Source organism: Sphaerodactylus townsendi, linkage group LG02, assembly GCF_021028975.2.
Source record: "Sphaerodactylus townsendi isolate TG3544 linkage group LG02, MPM_Stown_v2.3, whole genome shotgun sequence".
NCBI classification, from domain to species: domain Eukaryota; kingdom Metazoa; phylum Chordata; class Lepidosauria; order Squamata; family Sphaerodactylidae; genus Sphaerodactylus; species Sphaerodactylus townsendi.
In genome coordinates this window covers 27,559,271-27,580,291 of record NC_059426.1, presented here as the reverse complement: position 1 = coordinate 27,580,291, position 21,021 = coordinate 27,559,271, and the positions used below count along the sequence as shown (strand labels likewise).

General features: G+C 43.4%; 1 protein-coding gene across 1 annotated transcript in view; it reads right to left on the bottom strand.

Annotated features, from left to right (window-relative positions):
• CHN1 (chimerin 1) overlaps nucleotides 1–21,021 on the bottom strand; it is a 158,560-nt gene that overhangs the window by 80,947 nt on the left and 56,592 nt on the right. Inside the window, exons 4-5 of the mRNA XM_048486628.1 lie at nucleotides 15,868–15,899; nucleotides 12,081–12,194 (exon numbers count right to left, since the gene is read on the bottom strand). Of these exons, the coding sequence (XP_048342585.1) occupies nucleotides 12,081–12,194; nucleotides 15,868–15,899 (146 nt within the window). The remainder of the gene's footprint in view (nucleotides 1–12,080; nucleotides 12,195–15,867; nucleotides 15,900–21,021) is intronic.

The following is a 21,021-nucleotide window of genomic DNA, read 5'->3' as shown; positions in this document are numbered from 1 at the left end:
CTTCACACAAACACATGGAGATTAGATGTGGGCAAATTCTCACCTGGTCATTTTGAATAGGTCTCATTTAGGTTGATTATTCGTAAACCTTTCAAACATTTGGGTGCTGTGGGGTTTCCGGGCTGTATGGCCGTGTTCTAGCAGCATTCTCTCCTGACGTTTTGCCTGCATCTGTGGCTGGCATCTTCAGAGGATCTGATGTTGGGAAAGCAAGTGGAGTGTATATACCTGTTGGAGTGTCCAGGGTGGGTGAAGAAACATTGTCTGTGAGTAACAAAGAAGACAACCAGGTCAATAGTTGATGGCATCTGAATAGAAGTATGAGTAACAATGAAGTCTATAGCATGGGAGTGACCTTGCTATCTCCATTGTTACTCCCATGCTATAGACTTCATTGTTACTCATACTTCTATTCAGATGCCATCAACTATTGACCTGGTTGTCTTCTTTGTTACTCACAGACAATGTTTCTTCACCCACCCTGGACACTCCAACAGGTATATACACTCCACTTGCTTTCCCAACATCAGATCCTCTGAAGATGCCAGCCACAGATGCAGGCGAAATGTCAGGAGAGAATGCTGCTAGAACACGGCCATACAGCCTGGAAACCACACAGCACCCAAGTGATTCCGGCCGTGAAAGCCTTCAACAATACACTTTCAAACATTACTTTAAAATAAATATTTCTTCAATTGTTTATGGGCTGCATTTCAGCTCTTCTGTTGGCATCGCTGGCCTGTGAAAAGCTTGGATGGTCTCCGACAATATTCACTTTCAATCTATCTGCTTCCCCCAAACTCACCTGTGACAACATCATTGAGAAGTTGGGGGTGGGGTAGGGGATTATTGCCTGTTGTCACAAGGATGTGTGGAGGTCCCCGGGGCCATCAGGAATTGCAGGAAATTTAGTTCCTGTGGTTCTGGACCAGAATTATACTTCCTATGATTAGTTGCATGTTGAGATAGCACCCAGAGCCTAAGCAAAGTAAAGTTGGCAGGCCTTACTGTCGCTAGGTATATTTAGGCCAGGGGTAGTAGAAGTAGGTTGAGCTTAAGCAAGCTATGAGCTATGGAAAAAAGATTACAATTTTTTTATTAATCGGACCCTATCTGGAAGGAGCTAAGCGGGGGGGGGGGGGGGGGTTGAACTTGGGCTTGCTGGGAAATTCCTGGGGATTTTGGGGGAAAGCCTGTGGGGGAAAGCTATAAGAAGGGAAGGGAGCTCAGCAGAATGTCATAGAGTCTGCTTTTTAGTGCTGCCATTTCCTCCAAGAGAACGTATCTATGTAGTCTGGATATCAGCTGTAATTCCAGGAGAGCTTCATGCTCCACCAGTGGCGTAGCGCCAAAGGGACTGGGGGGCATGACGCCCCAGGCGCAGTTTCCCATCACTCCACCTCTGTGCTTCACCTGGAGGCTGGCAAACCTAGCTGAATGCTACAAATCCATATTTTGAAGCTTATACATTTGCAACTGCACTTCTCTAATTACTAGAGATGTCAAATTCCTTTAAGGAGACTTTTAGATGGGGGAAAACTCATTAAACATGCTTCCATGTGTGAATTGCTTCTTTTGCATTCAAACATAAATACAAATCCTCTGCTTTCTCCCAAAACAAAGTGGATGTCAAGGTGGGCAACCATAAAGCTATCAATGAAGTGTCATGGTTACAGTGTTGAGCTAGGACCTGGGATTTGAATCCCCATTCTACCATAGATGCTTGTTGGATGACCTTGAGCAAGACTCACACATACAACTTAACTCGTCTCACAGGGTTGTTGGGAGGGTAAAATGGGGAGAAGATCATAGAATAATAGAGTTGGAAGGAGCCATACAGGTCATCTAGTCCATCCCCCTGCTCAATACAGGGTCAACCCACAGTGTCCCAGACAACTGTTAGTCAAACCTCTGCTTAAAGACCGCCAGTGTGGGGAGAGATCACCACCTCCTTAGGCAGCTGATTCCACTGTTGCACATTTCCCCCCCCTTAAAATCCATTAGGAACCTTTCCCCTTGTAATTTATAGCTATTATTGTGAGTCCTGTCCTCTGCTGCCAAAAGAAATAGCTCCCTGCTCCTCTCTAAGTGACAGCCCTTCAAATACTTAAAGAGAGCAACCATGTCCCCCCCCCTCAGTCTCCTCTTCTCCAGACTAAACATTCTCAAGTCCCTCAGCCTTTCCTCCTAGGCAGAGGTCTTCAAACTATGGCCCTCCAGATGTTCATGGACCACAATTCCCATCAGCCCCTGCCAGCATGGCCAAGTGGCAGGGCTGATGGGAATTGTAGTCCATGAACATCTGGAGGGCCATAGTTTGAAGACCCCTGCTCATAGGGCTTGGTCTCTGGGCCCCTGATCATCCTCATAGCTCTCCTCCGGAGAACAAAAAGAAAATTACGCAACTTGCTTTGGATCCCCATTGAGGAGAAAAGTAGAGCAGACACATTCGAATAAATATCATCAGAATAAATACTGAACAACTAAAACTAAGCTAGAAAGGAAATTAAAATAAAAAAGTATTATCAGTTTTGGATTTATTCTTACTTTTTATGTTTTGCTTAGTAGCGTAGCAATTTTTAAACCACCAAAGATAAAAACAGCTAAACTTGGTTGAGTTTATTCACCCTATTACTTCTCTTGGCCACAATTACCTAAACAAGATATACAGGGACAAGGTTCCAGTTACAGAGGCAAATTGAATTAAAATATATTTCTGAGTATCGTACAGCTACCTGCTAATAAAAGTTTAAATTTATATGGAAAGAAAATTCAATAAATACTGACTGTAAAAATAATGTACCAGCTAAAATTGCCTGTCCAATGGTGAACTGGGGGGTAGTGACCAGCTCACAGAGGAGAAGGCAACCCCCCTTTGCAATGGTCCTGTTTGCCCTCAGGGATGGCTAAACTTCCCTAACCCACCCTTGATTCCTTCAATTCAGAGGGCTGTCACCAGCAAGATCCTATCTTTGTTTCTCAGAAGAGGACCTACACACTTCTGGATAAAAAAAGAGGGAGTGGGCTGCCTTATGGCCGAGAACGTCCGTCTCCTCAAGAAAGTGAGAAAACCCTCACTCTCCTTTTTATATCCCCCTGGCCAAGATTGTGGGTGGCCTGAGAAAGTTAAAGGACTACTCTCCTCACAAAACAAGTTTAAAAAGGTAACCAAAGTACGTAGGTTTTCTTTAAACAAACACTCAATTCAGAAACTTTATACCATATTCCCCCCTTTCAGCAGAACCCAAATGTAACAAAAACACAAAGAGACACAACCAACCGCATGTTCTTCACTAACCCTGCTATCCTAAGACCCCTGACCTTTTCCCAGTCCACCAAATTCTCCTCAGACAGAACAACCGCCTCAGTCAGAACTCACCAATGCTAGCCTCCCCTTGATTGGTGGAGAGCCATCAGTGGAAAAATTCTGATTGGGTACTGTAAATCCATCACAGAACCACATACTGAAGTTGCCGTAGAGCAGTGGTTCTCAACCTTCCTAATGCCGCGACCCTTTAATACAGTTTCTCATGTTGTGGTGACCCCCAACCATAAAATTATTTGCGTCTCAGTTCCTAAGACCATCGGAAATGGTCTCAGGCAACCCCTCTGAAAGGGTCGTTCGACCCCCAAAGGGGTCGCGACCCACAGGTTGAGAACCGCTGCCGTAGAGACACTTACCATATGATTCGATGCACCTTTTCCTACTCCATCATGGCCAGGTTGTTTGCTATAGGAATCTTTTGTCTGTTTTTTGCCATATCCTTGTGGCAGCTGAAATGGGAGTTTCCTGTCCAGTCATGAAATTCTATGCATTATGGGCTGAAGTACATAAAGGCATGTGAAACTGGAATGTGTATAGAACAAGTCCTAAATTTCACTGTCAATTGATGCAACTCAAGGTCACTGAAATAATTTAGCTTCAAAGCCAGTATGGTGTAGTGGTTAAGAGGAGTGGACTCTAACATGGACAATTGGGTATGATTACCTACATCTCTGCATGAGTGGTGGACTGTTATCTGGTGAACTGGATTTGCTTCGCTGCCCTTCCAGATGAAGCCTGCTTGGGTTAGTCACAGTTCTCTTTGAACTCTCTCAGACCCACCTACTTATTGTAGGGACAGGAAGAGAAAAAAGCTTGTAAGCTGCCTTTTTCTTCTTACAAGATCAAGAGCTAACCACAGAGCTCATGAAGGGCATAAATATGGCTTCTTTCTAACAATTTCTAACTTCTCCAGATTTTTATACATGAACCATCAGAGTAATCTGGAACTGGAAGCTTTCTGGTTTCTCTTTTCTGGCTTTCAAACATATTCCATTTGCAAGGGATGGTGAAGGGAACGTTTGAACGCAGGAAACAAGCTGTGTTTGTACCAATTATGTTCTGATGTCTAAATCCCTCTCTGGGGTGAGGTATGAATGGGGCATTTGTACAGATTAAATACTTGTTATAGGTTCTACGATGTGACAGTGACAATGAGGATTCCCAATGACTTCTTTAGCAGTATTCACTTGGACGTAAGCAGGAGAAGAATGACTGATCTCTGGACCACATTACTCAGTCTTGCTAAAGCTCACGAATAATTACTGAAGGGATAAAAGCTGGTGGAAGGCTGTTGCTAACAGAACAGCGAAGGATGATCTAGGCATTCTGGTGAAAAGATGACAGAACTGACAACAAACGACAGATTGGAGTAGGAGGCAGTGATGGAGAAGAGGAGAACAGAGACACGGCGAGAACCATACGGCAAGAAAGAGATACCAGCCCAGAGGAAGACCAAATGGTCACATAAGTCATTTCAGTCCTGAACGCCATTATAAATATTGCCTGGACCACCAGCTATTACCACTGCCAAAATAGCTGTGATGGAGAGAGATTGCACCATATCTATAGGCCAAAGGGCCTTTTTCTTTTTCACAGACCTTCTACAACAGTGGTTCTCAACCTTCCTAATGCTGCGACCCTTTAACACAGTTCCTCATGTTCTGGTGACCCCCAACCCTCACATTTATCCATTTTACAGATGGAGAATGCCGATGCAGAGAGTCTTAGGCGACCCCTGTGAAAGGGTCGTTAGACCCCCAAAGGGGTCGCGACCCCCAGGTTGAGAACTGCTATTCTACAAACTATAAGCCAGGAAACCTGGACTTTTAATCTTGTGCGGAGTGACCAGGGAGCTGCAGCCAATTGTTTGATGAATTTAATTATTACATTTTTTGTTTTTACTTTACATCATTTATATCCCACTTTTCTCCCCTGTGGGGTCCTAAAGCTTACATCATTCTATAGAATGGTATACTATAGTGGTTAAGAGAGGTGAACTCTGGCAAACCAGGTTTGACACCCCACTCCTCCACATGAGCTGCAGACTCAAATCAGGTGAACTGGATTTGTTTCCCTGCTCCTACACATGAAGTCTGCTGGGTGACCTTGCGCTAGTCACAGTTCTCTCAGAACTCTCTCGACCCCACCTACTAACTAGGTGGATTATCTTTACACATCTGTTGTTCAGGAGTTACACAACAGACTGCCACTAGTGCAGCGATAGTGCAATGAAAGCCACACGCGGCTCTTTGACATGCCACCTGTGGCTCCTCTGAGCACTGCTCCCTAGAGTGCCTCATGGGCCCTCTCCGCACACACAAGGCAACTCAGGCTTGATTCGTGTCCGCGGAAATCGTTACCTGAGCTCGAGTCCTCCGTTTCTCCGCACAGCAGCTGACTCGTGTCTCCGGAGCCGAGTTCAGAGGGCGCGATTACCTCCTCGCGTCTTCCGCTCCTCATTCCCGATTGGCTGCCGTTCTATGGCGGGAAACGTGAGTGCGCGTCCTTTTCCCCCCGATAACTGATGTAGAAGCTACGTAGGAGGATTTTTTTTTAAGGCGTGCTTCTGGCTGCCGCCACGAGTCTCCCGTTCTGCGCATGGCCGAAAATACTGCACTGTGATTGGCTGGCTGGCAGAGTCGAGGCGAGAAAGATTCCGCACTCCGCCGGTTTAGGCTTGAGTGCAACCTGAGTTCAAAAATTTAACGGTGAGAGGGGGGATGAGTCGAATCAGACACGAGTCCAACGCTACGGCTGTGCGGAGTACCCGGGTCGGATCCAAGTCGAACTAAGGTCAAATCCTACAGTGCGGAGGGGCCCATGGTTTAGGAAAGTAGGCAAGCCATTTGCTGGGTGCGGCTAGTAGTCAGCTGGTGGTTTCCACACTGAAACAACCCCCACCAGAGGAATGGGGTTTGATATATCAGGGTTGTTTGAATGTTCTGGCAGAATGTTTTTCCCTCTTACCCATGTATCTACCAATAAAGGCTTCTTAACCTTCCAGTTACAGCAGCAGTACTCAACCTTTGGGCCGCGACCCCTTTAAGGGTCGAACGACCCTTTCACAGGGGTCACCTACGACTCTCTGCATCAGTGTTCTCCATCTGTAAAATAGATAAATGTTAGGGTTGGGGGTCACCAGAACATGAGGAACTGTATTAAAGGGTCGCAGCATTAGGAAGGTTGAGAACCACTGAGTTACAGAGTCTGATTTGGATCATAGATCCGGGGTCTGACATTATCACACCAATAGGTAGGTAGCACCACATGATTAATGCCTCTTCCTCCTCAGCTTGCGAGTAGAAGCCTCAACTGACTGGAAGTGCCTTAAACGAAAATTAACCTAAACGAGAAAGTCTTTTCCACTCCACAGTCTTGGTCTTAAAGCTACTTCAAAAAAAAAATTCTCCATAATTTTCAAATTAAGTTCCCTGCCATTTCGTGTCGCAGCGCCTTATTTTCCTGTACATCTGATAATGCGACAATAGGTTTTGCAGGAAAAGCAACCATGGCAACGTCTTAAAACACACGGTGCGTGGCAGCTATCGCCTCAAAAGAACACACAGTGCTCCTGTACTTCGATGCCTACCACCGGTACAATTTCTTCTTGCTTTCTTTTAATCTTTGTCCTAATTAAACAAGTATCCAACCACACAAAATATCGACACCAGGTTTGAGGTCTTTTGTTGTCATTGTCTGATATAGGCCTTGGCATGAAGCAGAGCCTACTGTTTTGTTTAGCTGACTTTAAAAAGCAGACTGAATACCCTCTGGAGTTAATTAGGAATTTCCTGCTCCTTTCAGCTGTAAGGAATTTCTCATTTCCATTACAATCTTTTTTTAATGCTTTTAAATCGCACTTATGTTTTTAGCCTGACTTTTGGGGGAAAGGTATCCTTTTATGGGATGCAATGAATTAACAAGCAGTTTTCCTATTTAATATTAATAAACAATGTTTATTTGCAGAAAATATTTGATGCTGTTGCATTTTTGGCAACATGTGAAGCTACAATTACAATCAGGTAAATAACTCTTTGGGGGAAAAAGTACAAATTATTTTCAATGTCAAAAATACACTCTTCTTTGACATTTTAACATGGTATTGTGAATTTCAAAGCCCAAATCAAAACTACTGTGCACTGTGAATCATGGAATAAGTGCCCACGATCTCTTAACAAGAGCAGGGAAACAACTGGTAAGAAACTGAATTCAAATTTCTGAAAATTGGCAAACTAACATCATGTTCCTCTAAGGTGCCCAAATCTCCTTCTCACTCTGAACAGTCAGTCTTTCATAATGTTGGTACAGTTAGAGGAATCTTATACAGGTAGCCAGTTGCTGACAAGGAGTAGAGTTAAGGGTATCTATGTTAAGGATAAGTAACCAACCAACCGAGCCTTTAATGGCATAGAGGACGATACAGGTAGGATACAAAAAACAAATTTAAAACAATCCCCAAATAAAATAATAGTAGAGAATCTCTTAATAACAGAGTGACACAACAAAATTAAAAAGAACAGAGCTACCCTTTAGGGTATATCATTTCTAGTGAAAACTTGGCCACCAGTTCACAAACTACAGGATCAGAATTATTTAGCAAGGATATAAGAACACAAGAACAAGCCTGCTGGATCAGACCAGAGTCCATCTAGTCCAGCACTCTGCTACTCGCAGTGGCCCACCAGGTGCCTTTGGGAGCTCACAAGCAGGATGTGAAAGCAATGGCCCTGGTCTGCTAAAGCATTTGCAATCTGAGATCAAGGAGGATCGAGATTGGTAGCCATAGATCGACTTCTCCTCCATAAATCTGTCCAAGCCCCTTTTAAAGCTATCCAGGTTAGTGGCCATCACCACCTCCTGTGGCAGCATATTCCAAACACCAATCACACGTTGCATGAAGAAGTGTTTCCTTTTATTAGTCCTAATTCTTTCCCCCCAGCATTTTCAATGTAAGCCCCCTGGTTCTAATATTGTGAGAGAGAGAAATGTCTTTCTGACAACATTTTCTACATAATTTTATAGACTTCAATCATATCCCCCCTCAGATGTCTCCTCTCCAAACTAAAGAGTCCCAACACTGCAGCCTCTCCTCATAAGGAAGGTGCTCCAATCCCTCAATCATCCTTGCTGCCCTTCTCTGCACTTTTTCTATCTCTTCGATAGAAAAGATAAGATCTTTTGTGCATGTGATATCCTGTCACAGTTCAAGAAAAGAGTATTTGCATCTTTCCCCCCAATTCCCTCATATTTGGTACAATGGAAGAGTGTGCGGGCTAAAGTTTCCAGTTGATTTGAGTTACAGGAGACTTTAGCCCACTCCCTCTTCCATTGCACCAAGTATGAGGGAATTAGGGGGAATGCAAATACTCTTTTCTTGAACTGTGGCAGGATAGATAAGTAGAAACCACCTGCTTGCAACTGAAGACCTTATTTGCCTGAAATTTGGGCAGTCCTTTCTCTCACTGACTCTGTACCAGTTGATGGAATAAGTTTTAAAATTTCAAGGAAAGATTCAAGGTAAGATTCAAACAGGATTCTCTTGGCAAACAAAAGACAAACAGGTAGCTGAAACTAACTTCCTGCTTTACTCGCTTCTTTGACATGGATGCAATAGTAAGCCCCCATTAATCACCTCCCCGCCATGGCTTCCCTCCCAATGGCTTACAAATTAAAGAACTTACTTAGATTTCGAGGAACCTGCTCCACATAATATTTAAGAGCCGGCAGTGCAGTATCAGGGAAATATGTACTTGACTATGGGGGCGGAGGGACTTTTCAGTGCTAGAAATATTTACTTCCTTTTATATTTCTGAAAGGTTTGTTAGAAATGAAACACAACAAAGTGCATTCATACATAACACTTACCCAAGGATAAGTGAAAAAATGCAGGCAAAATGTTAGGAGCAAAAATTACCAGACCACAGCTACCCAGCTTGGGAACCCCACAATGGCCAGTTGATTCCAGCCATGAAAGCCTTTGATAATTCTCCTTGTTCCCTTATGTGGAGAATCCTGGTTAATAAGGAACACAGGTAACCAGAGGCGTAGCAAGGGAGAAAAGCGCCCGGTGCACTGGTGCGTCCTCCCGCCCCGCCCTGGAACACCCCCATCCTACCCCGGAATGCCCCCACCCCCACCCCCTGTGCATCATGCCCCCCCCGTCCCTTGGTGCTATACCTCTGCAGGTAACACATGCCAAACGAATGTATCTGCACAGCACAAATGCATTTGTACATCATGGGGTACCAGAGCTGGCCTTTAGCCACAATTTTCTACACAAGAAAAAAGAATGGAAAAGTGAGCTCTGCAACAAACCTGGTTGTGCATATTTTTAGTGAACTGCAGTTAAGTGCACCCCAAATGCACCCCAAAATAAATCCACTCCAGATAGCAGCCCCAATGAAACTGTTTCTTTGCTAACTTTCATGAATTATGATGGGAAGAGACAGGTGCCCAGAACCAACCAATGCAAAGTCTCGTGTTGTCTGGCATAACTGAACTTCGCTTTTAACATTCTAGTTGTAATTGGCAGAGAACTGCGGTAGGTTCCATTAAAATATCTGACAAGAGCAATTTAGAAATACCAACAGATCTTTCTTCTGGGCTAGAGTAGTAGAATAGCGTAATCACTTAAAATGATGTTGAAAGGAGCTGTAATAATGCTGCCAATGGTTAAAGAAACTGTTTACTTTTTAATCATGAACACAGGAAAAGGATAAAGAATACTTGAAAGAGGCAAGTAAAACTAATGGCATAATTAATGGTAACAGAAGACTTCAAACTTGGACGGGTAGTGAAGAAATACGAGAGCAGGGGACAGCAAGAGACGCTCAGTCAAAGCTAAAAGACAGCAGACGCTTACTGTTTTCTTCCTACTGGGAAGGAAAGGCACATTAGAAAAATTGGACGTTCCATCTGCAGGAAACAATGATGCTCAAAGATCAAAAATATTCATAAGCCAATCAATGCATGAAAGAAAAAGCCGAAGAGAGGAAAAGCAGGGTCCCCCAAAGCCACTGTCACACAAGTCAATGCATGATGGTACAGGCTTGTGTATGTTGGCTTGTATCCCACCGTCATTCTCCTCCCATGGAAGTGGCCTGTTGTTGGCAGAGATATTTTGTGCAGGTTCTTCTGCATCACTTTGGTCCCTTTGCTGTTTATGAAGGTCCAAGAGCAGATTTCTTCTCTGCCCTGGATGGTCCAGGTTTGCCTGATCTTGTCAGCTCTCAGATGCCAAGCAGGGTCGAACGTGGCAAATATCTGGATGGGAGACCTCCAAGGAATACCAGGGGTGTGAAGTGTAGGCAGGCAATGGCAAACCACCTCTGAATGTCTCTTGCCTTGAAAACCCCACAAGGTCACTGTAAGTCAGCTGTGACTCAACAGAACAAAAAAAAGAGAGAAAACAGAACTGGCGGGGGGGGGGGGGGGCTCAAGGGGATGTCGGGGTGGGAGGGGAAAGTTCCACTGTGTGATTTTTCTGCCTGTGCTTCCTTAGCTGTTGAGTTGGATCTAAATTGGAAATTTCCACTGATTCCCTTTTCCTCCTCATATAACTCTTCAGGGTCGCCTTTATCCCCCAGGCACAGCATTTCATGGGGATCAGTGAGATGCAATGGGGTCAGGGAGGCAGAAATATCCTGTTCTGCCACTGAAAACAGTGGTCTGCGTCCAGCCCATCATATATGAGACAAAATAGGCTGTGAAAACTCTCATAACAGGCAGCCATTTCTTGTGCATTATAAAAGAAGCCTTCAGATGTCTGAAATGAGTCATTAGGTCGGTACCCAAGTTTGTGAATCATCTATTCGGGGCAAGTCTGGTACGATGATGGGCAGATGGTGAGCAGGAAATGAAGCTCCTGCTGAGACAATCCAGAACGACCTTTACCAACCATATCCACCCTCTGTTTGGTGTTCTGAAGCTGCTGACATGACACATGAATATTCTAAAAAGAGCAAGTTATTTTTTTCCTGTTCTTTTTTTCAATAGAAGAAAGAGAAATGGTTCTATTTGTCTACCGTTCAAAAGACACTTGTGAAATTAACAGGACATGAATGATTGCGCGTGTCACTTAACTTTAGAAAAGTTTTTTAAAAGGAAAAGGAAACTTTTAAAAAACACTAAAACGGACCCTAATTTCTGCAGAATATGACCAGTACTCAGTAGTCTTGGTAGGGTTGAGGTCTCAAGTACTTTACAACAGTGGTTTGCCCCCTCTATCCTGCCCCCCCCCCAGACACACCACTGCCCCAGGCAATGACCCCAAGGAGAATGTTGCAGCCCCCAGAAGAGCTGTGGCAGGGTTAGCAAAGAAGCCAGGGCAACTGGACCGGAAGTCTATGGGAATGGCAGGGGCTCCAACACTGGCTGCAGCAACTACAGTCAAATTAGGAAGGGAAGGTATTAATAACAACTGCAAGAAAGGTCAATCCATTCTAACAAATGCCACTTTCTATCAGCGTTTTTATTTTCTTACCCTGTGTCCCTTACTTCTGAAACCAAGCAATTTACTTGCAAGTGCAGTGATGTTTCAGAACTACCTGCTAAATAAATAACTTTGAAGGTATTAGAGCTATAATCTAGGCGCGAACGCACGCACGCACTCACACGCACGCAACTACTTTGGTTAAATGCTGACTGTTTTAAAAAGCTCCGTAAAGAAAATAAGAAAATAACTAATCTTAATACCACCTCCAAGAACATTCATAAATATTCTAACAGTCAAAAAAATGAATTATTAATTGCCAACCTTAAAGCCAAAGTGTACGTTCCAGGTTGCCGTTGGCTTTCACGAATGAGATAACTTCCCTCTGCTATGCTCAATAATTGATCTGCTTCCTCTCTTGATATGATCCCGTGAAACCTGAAAAACAAAGTCCATTTTTATCAGTACAATTAAGAGCTTTTTAAAGAGAAATGCACACGCCAAAAACATATAACCCCATACTTTTAATTTTTTAAAATACAAAAGTAGCATATTTTCTTTTTAAGAAACACATAGCAAACTATAGTCAGCCTTGAATATAATTATGTTAATTTCTCTACTTAGCATGCGGCTGACTTTATTATTTTTTGGCTGGTAAGCTTTAGTTGTCAAACTCATTATACATATATACATATACAGCCTAAGGATACTCCCTCCGTGAATAGAAATTCTGTTTATAAGAGGCACTTCTTGTTGGCTTGACTTACAGAGAAGTGTCCATCTTATCTTACGTTTCTTCTAAGAGTTGCACACTCTTCACAACAATGAAGACCAGTCGGGCAACTTGCCAAGAGCCTCTCGGCAAGGCTTAGATTTGAATAACAATCTCTATATTATTCCGCAAAACATTTACATATATTAGTGCCAATATGTACAACCCGTCCAACAGCTTTTTTTGCACTTCTAAGTAGAGTCACGTTAGTTCAGTAGAATTTAACACAAAACATAAACAGCAAAATACTATTGGCATTGAAGTGCTGTGTGGTTTCCGGGCTGTATGGCCGTGTTCTAACAGCATTCCCTCCTGACATTTCGCCTGCATCTGTGGCTGGCATCTAAGATGAAACGTCAGGAGAGAATGCTGCTAGAACACGGCCATACAGCTCGGAAACCACACAGCACCCCAGTGATTCCGGTCGTGAAAGCCTTCGACAATACTATTGGCATTATCACAAATTTCTGTGCGCACGTGAGCCGGAACAGAATAGCTTATCAGTCTTATGGCTGTCTGGTCATCCATCAGTGCAATCCTAAACAGAGTTTATCCTCTTCTAAAGCCATGCAAATCAATGGACTTAGAAGGGTGCAGCTGTTTCAGACTGCACTGTATGTTACTTAAAATGGGGTGAGATTTAATTCTGCCATATATTCCTGTGTGCACCAATGTCTGGAGGCATAGCTGGGCCAGAGTGCGCCCAGTGAACACTCTGTGTTTTCCACCCCACTCTGCGGTGCCCCCCGCCCCCCTTACCTTACATGAGACCCAGGGGCTTGCAAGGTATCCTGGGAAGTGTAGTTCCCACCAGGCTGTTGTCAGCCTGAAAGGAACAGGCTGCTTCTCCAGCCTGCACTGTTTCATGAAGGGGGGGCCGCCGCGGGGCGATATTCTGCCCCCCGGTGTGCACCTGGTGCAACATGCGCACCCCGGCCCCCTGGTAGCTCCGCCTCTGATGTCTGGGGCCTGAATTTTGTTGTAAGGATCCCTCACATCTCCTACATGGATGTAAGGTCATTTGCATTAGTAATCCATGGCTGGTGAAACTGACTGGGAACGTTATTACCAAGAGCTGTAAAGATTTTTGGTTAGAGTTTTCTTTTAAGAAATGTCTTGTTGTCCCTGATTTTTTTCTCCACAGATTTCACATTTTACTACTAAGTAATGTTTATATACTCTGAAACATCTAAATAGTTTTCAGGAGGTATTTTACTGTTTCAATTGCCACGTATGTATCAGAGGTATTCCTTTGAACTGTAAAACCAAACTCTGACAACCCTGAAGCCGTATTCGTTTGTGCGATGCAAGGCTTGGGGTGTGTGTGAATATATACATTTTGAATTTATTTAATGTATTTGTTTAAATGATTTCTATTTAGCTTCATAGCAATGCTTTCTGAGGCATGCAGCAACAGCTAAAATAGAAAGAAAACCTCTTACCAATTAAACTCGAACAACCAAACAAGTAAAATACTCAACAAAAAATACAAACCAAGATTGCCTGAGAGCAGTAGATAAAATAAACCAATAAACAAATCAAAATCAAAGCAAAATCTTTACTAAATGAAGAAGAAGAATTTATATCTCCCCTTTCCCTCCTGTAAGGGGACTCAAAGGGGCTTACAATCTCCTTTCCCTCCCCCCCCAACAACAAACACCCTGTGAGGTAGGTGGGGCTGAGAGAGCTCTGAAGAACTGTGATGAGCCCAAGGTCACCCCGCTGGCGTGTGTTGTAGTGCACAAGCTAATCTGGTTCACCAGATAAGCTTCCACAGCTCAAGTGGCAGAGCAGGGAATCAAACCCGGTTCTCCAGATTAGAGTGCACCTGTTCTTAACCACTACACCACACTGGCTCTCACCACACTACCATCTATGTCTTCAGATAGCCATTTGTAGGCTAACCCAATATTTTGAGTGGCCTGTCTGGCATCGATCAGGGCCCAGGCCTTTTCCATTGTAGTTCCTGCTCCATGGAATGGGCTCTTTGAGGAGATGAGGTGACTCCCTCCATGGAGATCTTCAGGAGGCACTGAAAGGCCTGTCTGTTAGCTATGGCTTTTGTGAGGGGATTGAATAGGATGCATCTTTTAAGGGCAGGCAGGAAGGAAAGATTTGGGGTTTGTTGTATTATTTTGGCTTTAACTAGAAATGCTTCTATTATTGGAAGCCACTCTGAATTACCAGGAAAGATGGAACATAAATGTTTGAACAAACAAATAAATAAACAGCTCCAAATATATTTACACAAACCTACATTAATCCAGGCCAAAGAACCTGTTTACTTAGCACCTATAACTCATAATGCTAGGCTCTGGACAAACAGCTGTGGGAACACAGTTCGAAAGTCCCCTACTGCACCTGTACCTCATTAGACATTTCATTATTATGGTACAGCTACAATAATTTGGGACTGGATTTTTGTGTGTGGAAAAGACAATATAGTTGCAAAAGACTGAAATAACATGCTAATAGAGCAATATCTGGCATTGCAATGATGATGAAGAAGAAGAGTTGGATTTATATCCTCCTTTTCTCTCCTGTAAGAGACTCAAAGGGGCTTACAAACTCCTTTCCCTTTCCCCCTCACAACAAACACCCTGTGAGGTAGGTGGGGCTGAGAGAGCTCAGAAGAACTGTGACTAGCCCAAGGTCACCCAGCTGGCGTGTGTGGGAGTGTACAGGCTAATCTGAATTCCCCAGATAAGCCTCCACAGCTCAGGCGGCAGAGCGGGGAATCAAACCCGGTTCCTCCAGATTAGAATGCACCTGCTCTTAACCACTACGCCACTGCTGCTCCTAGATTACTACAGAAAAGACCCTGTTTCTGCCAACCCCCACCTTGCTGTTAGTGAGGGGGAAACATGAGCAAAGTAACTGGACCTTGCAAAGTATTCTAATTTTATTTCAAAGCAGGAGTGGTTCTGTCCAAACTGACTTGGAGCAGTGATGCTGGAGGACGCAGAGTTAATCCTCCCCTGCCCTACTTCCACAATTCAATTCCCGACAAGCCAGAGCTGTCAGTAGCCCTTTCTAAGAACAGTAACCCCAGACTAGCCCATCTCGTCATATCTTGGAACCTAGGTAGGGTCAACCTTGGCAAGTATTTGGGTGTGGAACTACCAAGGAATACTAAGGTGGTGATGCAAAGGTAAGCAATGACAGACCCCCCCCCCACCCCCACCCCCCGAATTGGTCTTGCCTTGAAAACCTCATGGGGTCACTGTAAGTTGGCTGCAACATCGCAGCACTTTCTACCACCAAAAGAAATGATAGCAACAACAATTCTGGTAATTTTATTCCACGCATATCTTCTCTTTACTCAGGACAGCTACTTACTCTCGTCCATAGTATTTTGGTCTGTTTTCCACCTGTTGGAAAAGAAAATAGGAAAACCATTAAACCTCGGTGTGCATAAATCAGAAATAATTTTCATTTTTATGCAGTGTGTCTTCTAATTAGCTGGAAAGGAGTTTAGAAATTTTCCAGGGATTAACATGTCACTGTATTTTTTTTTCTGCCTGCCAGTCCATAATCTACTACCTCTTCTATAATCTACCACAGTCCATAATCTACCACTTCTTACCCAAACTGTTATGTCTTTAAATAGTTTTGCAGGACTTTCCACAGTTATTTTGGCTTTGCCAAATGCAAACCCCTATACGAGGGTCTACGGTCATGAAGACCCAACCTCTTGAACTGAACCCTGTAACAGATGGGCAGACAACAGAGTGACTAAGATTGGTTGCAATGTGTAACCCCAGCCTGATTGCTGATAATGGCCAAGATATCATATTCTGCACCAACTTTGACTCCAAGCTGGCTTCAACTGCAGACCCAGATAGAGTGCATTGTAGCAGTCTAATTTTGATATTACTGTGGAATGGATCAAAATGGCCAGACTGGCTGAGTGAAGATAAGAGGGACATTTTCCAGGCTGAGGTGGGTAGAATGAACAGGAAACAGAACAAATAGCAAGGGTTAACTTTCTCTGCCACATGCACCAGAAACTGGATTCTATTAGAGATTCTCTGTGACTTTTTATATTTTTAAAAAAGCACAGCAGATTTAGATTACAGATCTCCCACACCTTGTCTTGTCACAGTTCTCATGTATTTAACAGGATTATGAATAAGCAATGTCAAAAAAAGTTGTGAAGATGAGTATTTCCCTGAAATCACTCAGCCCATTACAAGGCGCTAGAACCTTTTCGAGGTCAGGGTACCCTTGATCTCACTCGTCATATCTCACAGTACCCCTGCCGCCACCCTCCACCTTCCCCTCCCATTGCCCCTGCTAGCCACACCTCCCACCTTCCCCTCCCAGGGTGAAGAGAAGCACTGGGGGTGGTGGTGGCTGCTGACCTTGTGGCAGGCCTTGCCCCATGGGCCAGCTCCATGTCCTTGTTGGCGCCGGTGGGAGACACCACAAAAATGAGGGGGAGGGGCGGTAGTGTTGCCGTGGTACCCCTGGGACATGCTCACGGCATCCCTGGGCACCACGGAACCCTGGCTGAGAATGGCTGCGCTAGATTATAATAACCCAACAGAGAGGAATATTAGATTGTGGTACTAATAGTACAAAATATCCTTTTTTGCAGCAAACAACTTGGGTAGGAGATGAAAAACAACAGCAATTCATGTGGATGACTGGGCATCATTGGCCACAAACAACGCCCCAAACTAGATACCATCACAGAAGGATCATTCAGCACTGCTTTGACACTTGAAGACTCACACCAGGCAATGGCTGCACATATGAGCCTCCTCCTCCAGGCCTCAATTTAACAGGCAGCAAACATCCGATCGCTTCTTGGCCTCCTCCGAACAGGCCACCTGAGACAAGACCATTTGCGGATACTGCTCACTCAGGCTTGAGAGTAATTAATGCCACATTAAGACGAAGACTCATCATACGGTTAGAAGGGGGATTGCTGTGTTAATTAATTCAATCACTTGGTTCACTTGATCTCTTTTCACTTGAGATTATTTCAAATCCCTGGTGAGATGCCCAGTGTTGACAGCAAAGGGCAACCTATACATGTGTATGTCATGCAAACAAACAAATGATGGGAGCATCTGGGTTGAAAAGGGGTTGGGGGAAGCAAAAGATTATGTTACAACCTAGGCATTGACAGTTCAATTCAAAACTGAGCTACACCTTTCTAAACTCATCTCTGTTTAGGATTACACTGTACATCACTTTATTTGTCTTATTCACAACATGTTAAAGCTACCTTTCTACTCAGCTTAGGGTCCCCAAGGCAGCTAACAATAAGAACAAGATCAAAAACAGATATAATTATATAAAAACATGAAAACAAAACACGGAAATGAGAGGAAGGGTCCCTGAGAATCAGCAAGGTGCACCTGCCAAAAGAGAAAAGTCCTCATCCTATGGTGGAAAACTTTAATAGAAAGGGACAAATGATATCACTATTTTATTTTCATGAACACTTTTTTAAAAAAATCATCATGTAGAGAAGACTCTGGTCCTTATGTCTGAGGCCCAGCTTTGCTTCACTGTAAAGTTACCACCATAAAACAAAAAACCATCATCGGTGGATTCATACTCGAACATCTTAGAGATATCCTACAGTTGCTTATTTACTTAAGATGTTATAGATTATAATTGTGTGCATCACCCAAGAGAGTGACCATTGTCCAGATGGCTAACCATAGTACAACACTGCTTTTTCCAAATGGCCTAGAGATGTACCCAGGTGTATTCAGAGAATGAGGCTGCCAAGTAAACAAGTGATAATTTGTTAAGGCTTAAAAAGTTCTCTGTCTATGCTGGATGGCCCAAGCTAACCTGATCTCATCATATATCAGAAGCTAAGCAGGGGTCAGCCTTGGTTAGTACTTGGGTGGGACTGGAGACCACCAAGGAAGTGTGCAGAACGAATTCTACCCCAACTTTGACAGTCTTGCAAGCCAGTTCCTCGAAATTCTGTCACTTGGTTCTCCCTCTAGTCCACAGGTGTCAAACTTGTGGCCCTCCAGATGTTATGGACTACAGTTCCCATCATGATGCTAGCAGGGGATGATGGGAACTGTAGTCCATAACATCTGGAGGGCCGCGACTTTGACACCTATGCTCTAGTCCAAAAATATCTGGCCAATCTGGAGCTGAAGAACCAACACTGAAGACAGCATAGGCCCGTGGTGGCGAACCTTTGGCACTCCAGATGTTATGGACTACAATTCCCATCAGCCCCTGCCAGCATGGTCAATTGGCCATGCTGGCAGGGGCTGATGGGAATTGTAGTCCATAACATCTGGAGTGCCAAAGGTTCGCCACCACTGGCATAGGCCTTCAAGGTTAGTTACTAGAAAGGCCCTTTCTGCCCAAACCTTGTACAATGTTTTCAGGCAAGAAGTAAAATGTTTCCTCCATGGAGTTCCGCATTGTTTTTAACCCAAAATATTTTGTTTCCAGCCTTAAAATGTTTTAAATGAATCCCCGTTTAAAACGATTCTCTGGCTGAAATGTTTTGAAAACGGCTTCAGTTGCTGTTTGATCTATTGACTACATTTCCCTTGCTTCCCTGAACTTTCTGCTCAGCGACATTTTTTGAGCTCACTCAGTTCTCCCTCGCCTGTTTATTTGAAGCATTTCTCTCTTTGTTCTTTTACTTTGGAGGGGGGGGGGACTCTTCGAATCATCAAGTATACTTTGGAGGGGGGGACTCTTCGAATCATCAAGTATACAAGGAGTACAGAATTCAGAACGAGCATTGAATAATTGATTCACCAACTAACTCCAAAAAAAAAAGGAAAAAAGATCATGTAATTGCAGCCAAATTGTTTTGAGGGGATGAGTTTACTTTCAGTGATCCACTTTATTCAGTGGATAAAGTGAATTCTACCATCATTAACTGCAGTGTTATCCAACAGTGTTCTGCTGTTTTCTTTACACATACCAGGATTCAGTCCAAATGAAATAAAGAAATGCTGAGGGTGACTGTTAAGCATATTTATTTTTTCTGCTTGTTAACAGACCAGTTCTCCATATTATGGTCCCAGAATACTTTTGAGCTAGATTTCATTTCCCAATATAACCCAGCTGCTTGTACAGCTAAGTAATCCAATTATTTTGAGAAGCTGCTGCTATCTCCCTAACTCCTAACTCACAGAGAAAGCGTTGGTAAAGACTGAAAGACAGATCAAAAAGTGAAGCATTAAGAATAAGTAGACTTAAAACAGAAGACCCCCCCCCATCATCTCACCAAAGTAAAATTAAGAAGAAGAGAATAATATATAAAGGTTAGTAGAAGTGAAGAAGAGAAGAGAAAGAGAAGGAAAGAAGGAAGAGGAGCTAAGAGAAGAAGGAGAGAAGAGAAGAAAGGAAGCTTTGAATTTATAGAGTCCCGCCTTTTTCTCTCCTGTAAAAGAAGTGAGGATGCAAAGGGGCTTATATTATCCTTTCCCTACCCCCACCCACAACAAATACACTGTGAGGTGGGTGGGGCTGAGAGAGCTCCAGAGACCTGTGACTAGCCCAAGATCACCCAGCTGGCATGTGTTGGAGTGTTCAAGCTAATCTGGTTCACCAGATAAGCCTCCACAGCTCAAGTGGCCAAGCGGGGAATCAAACCCAGATTAGAGTGCACCTGCTCTTAACTACTACACCACTGCTGCTCCTTTAGAGTTTCTTGATGAGTCTGCACAGTTGGTCAAGGATGCATGAATGTACCCCATACTTTATATGCTTATCTCTGGAAACACTACTGCACATGCAGCAATCAGGTTTACTGCACAAAAAGTGTAAAGGTGCCCCAATTCACATTACCATTCACATGAAAAGAACTGCAATTTAAGCATCATATATGAAAGTACTAACCTGAGGAAACTTGTCTGAACCTAATTTTAAAGGTTTTTTCCCACAATTAAAACCTCCATCAGTATGTGCACTGCCTGCTATCCTGATTCAAATTAAAAATAAAAAACCTGGCTGAAATTAGGCAATATTTTAAAATGGCAGTCTTCACTTTTCATAATCTTGACAACATACACAAACAATACAGATTTTTTAAAAAAGTATTTTAAGTGCCATTTGTGGAAACACACTAATATTATAGATAGAGCAGCTACATATGCAACTCAAATGATATCTTGACCAAGTTTGCTTTGCTAAAATTCTCAGGACTTTTGAAGGACTCCCATGGCACGTCCACAGATAAATGCAATTTCTGGATAAGCATAAAGTTAATTGCTTCCTGATCTGAGGCTTCAATATCTATGTAATTCCTAACAAAGCATAAAATAAAGTTCTGCTTTCCCAAGCTTTTCTCTCTGTGTTTTGTTGAATTGGATTGGATTGATGACACAAAAATTCTTGACACTCTGACAGTTACAATGTCAGACCTTAGACTACACAAGGAAGCCATTGAAATCCACAAACACAGAGTCAGTTTCAAAGGAGTATTCATTCCGATGCAGAATAATGTGCACTTTCAAAACTGCTTTCACCGCTCTTTTGAAGCTGTGC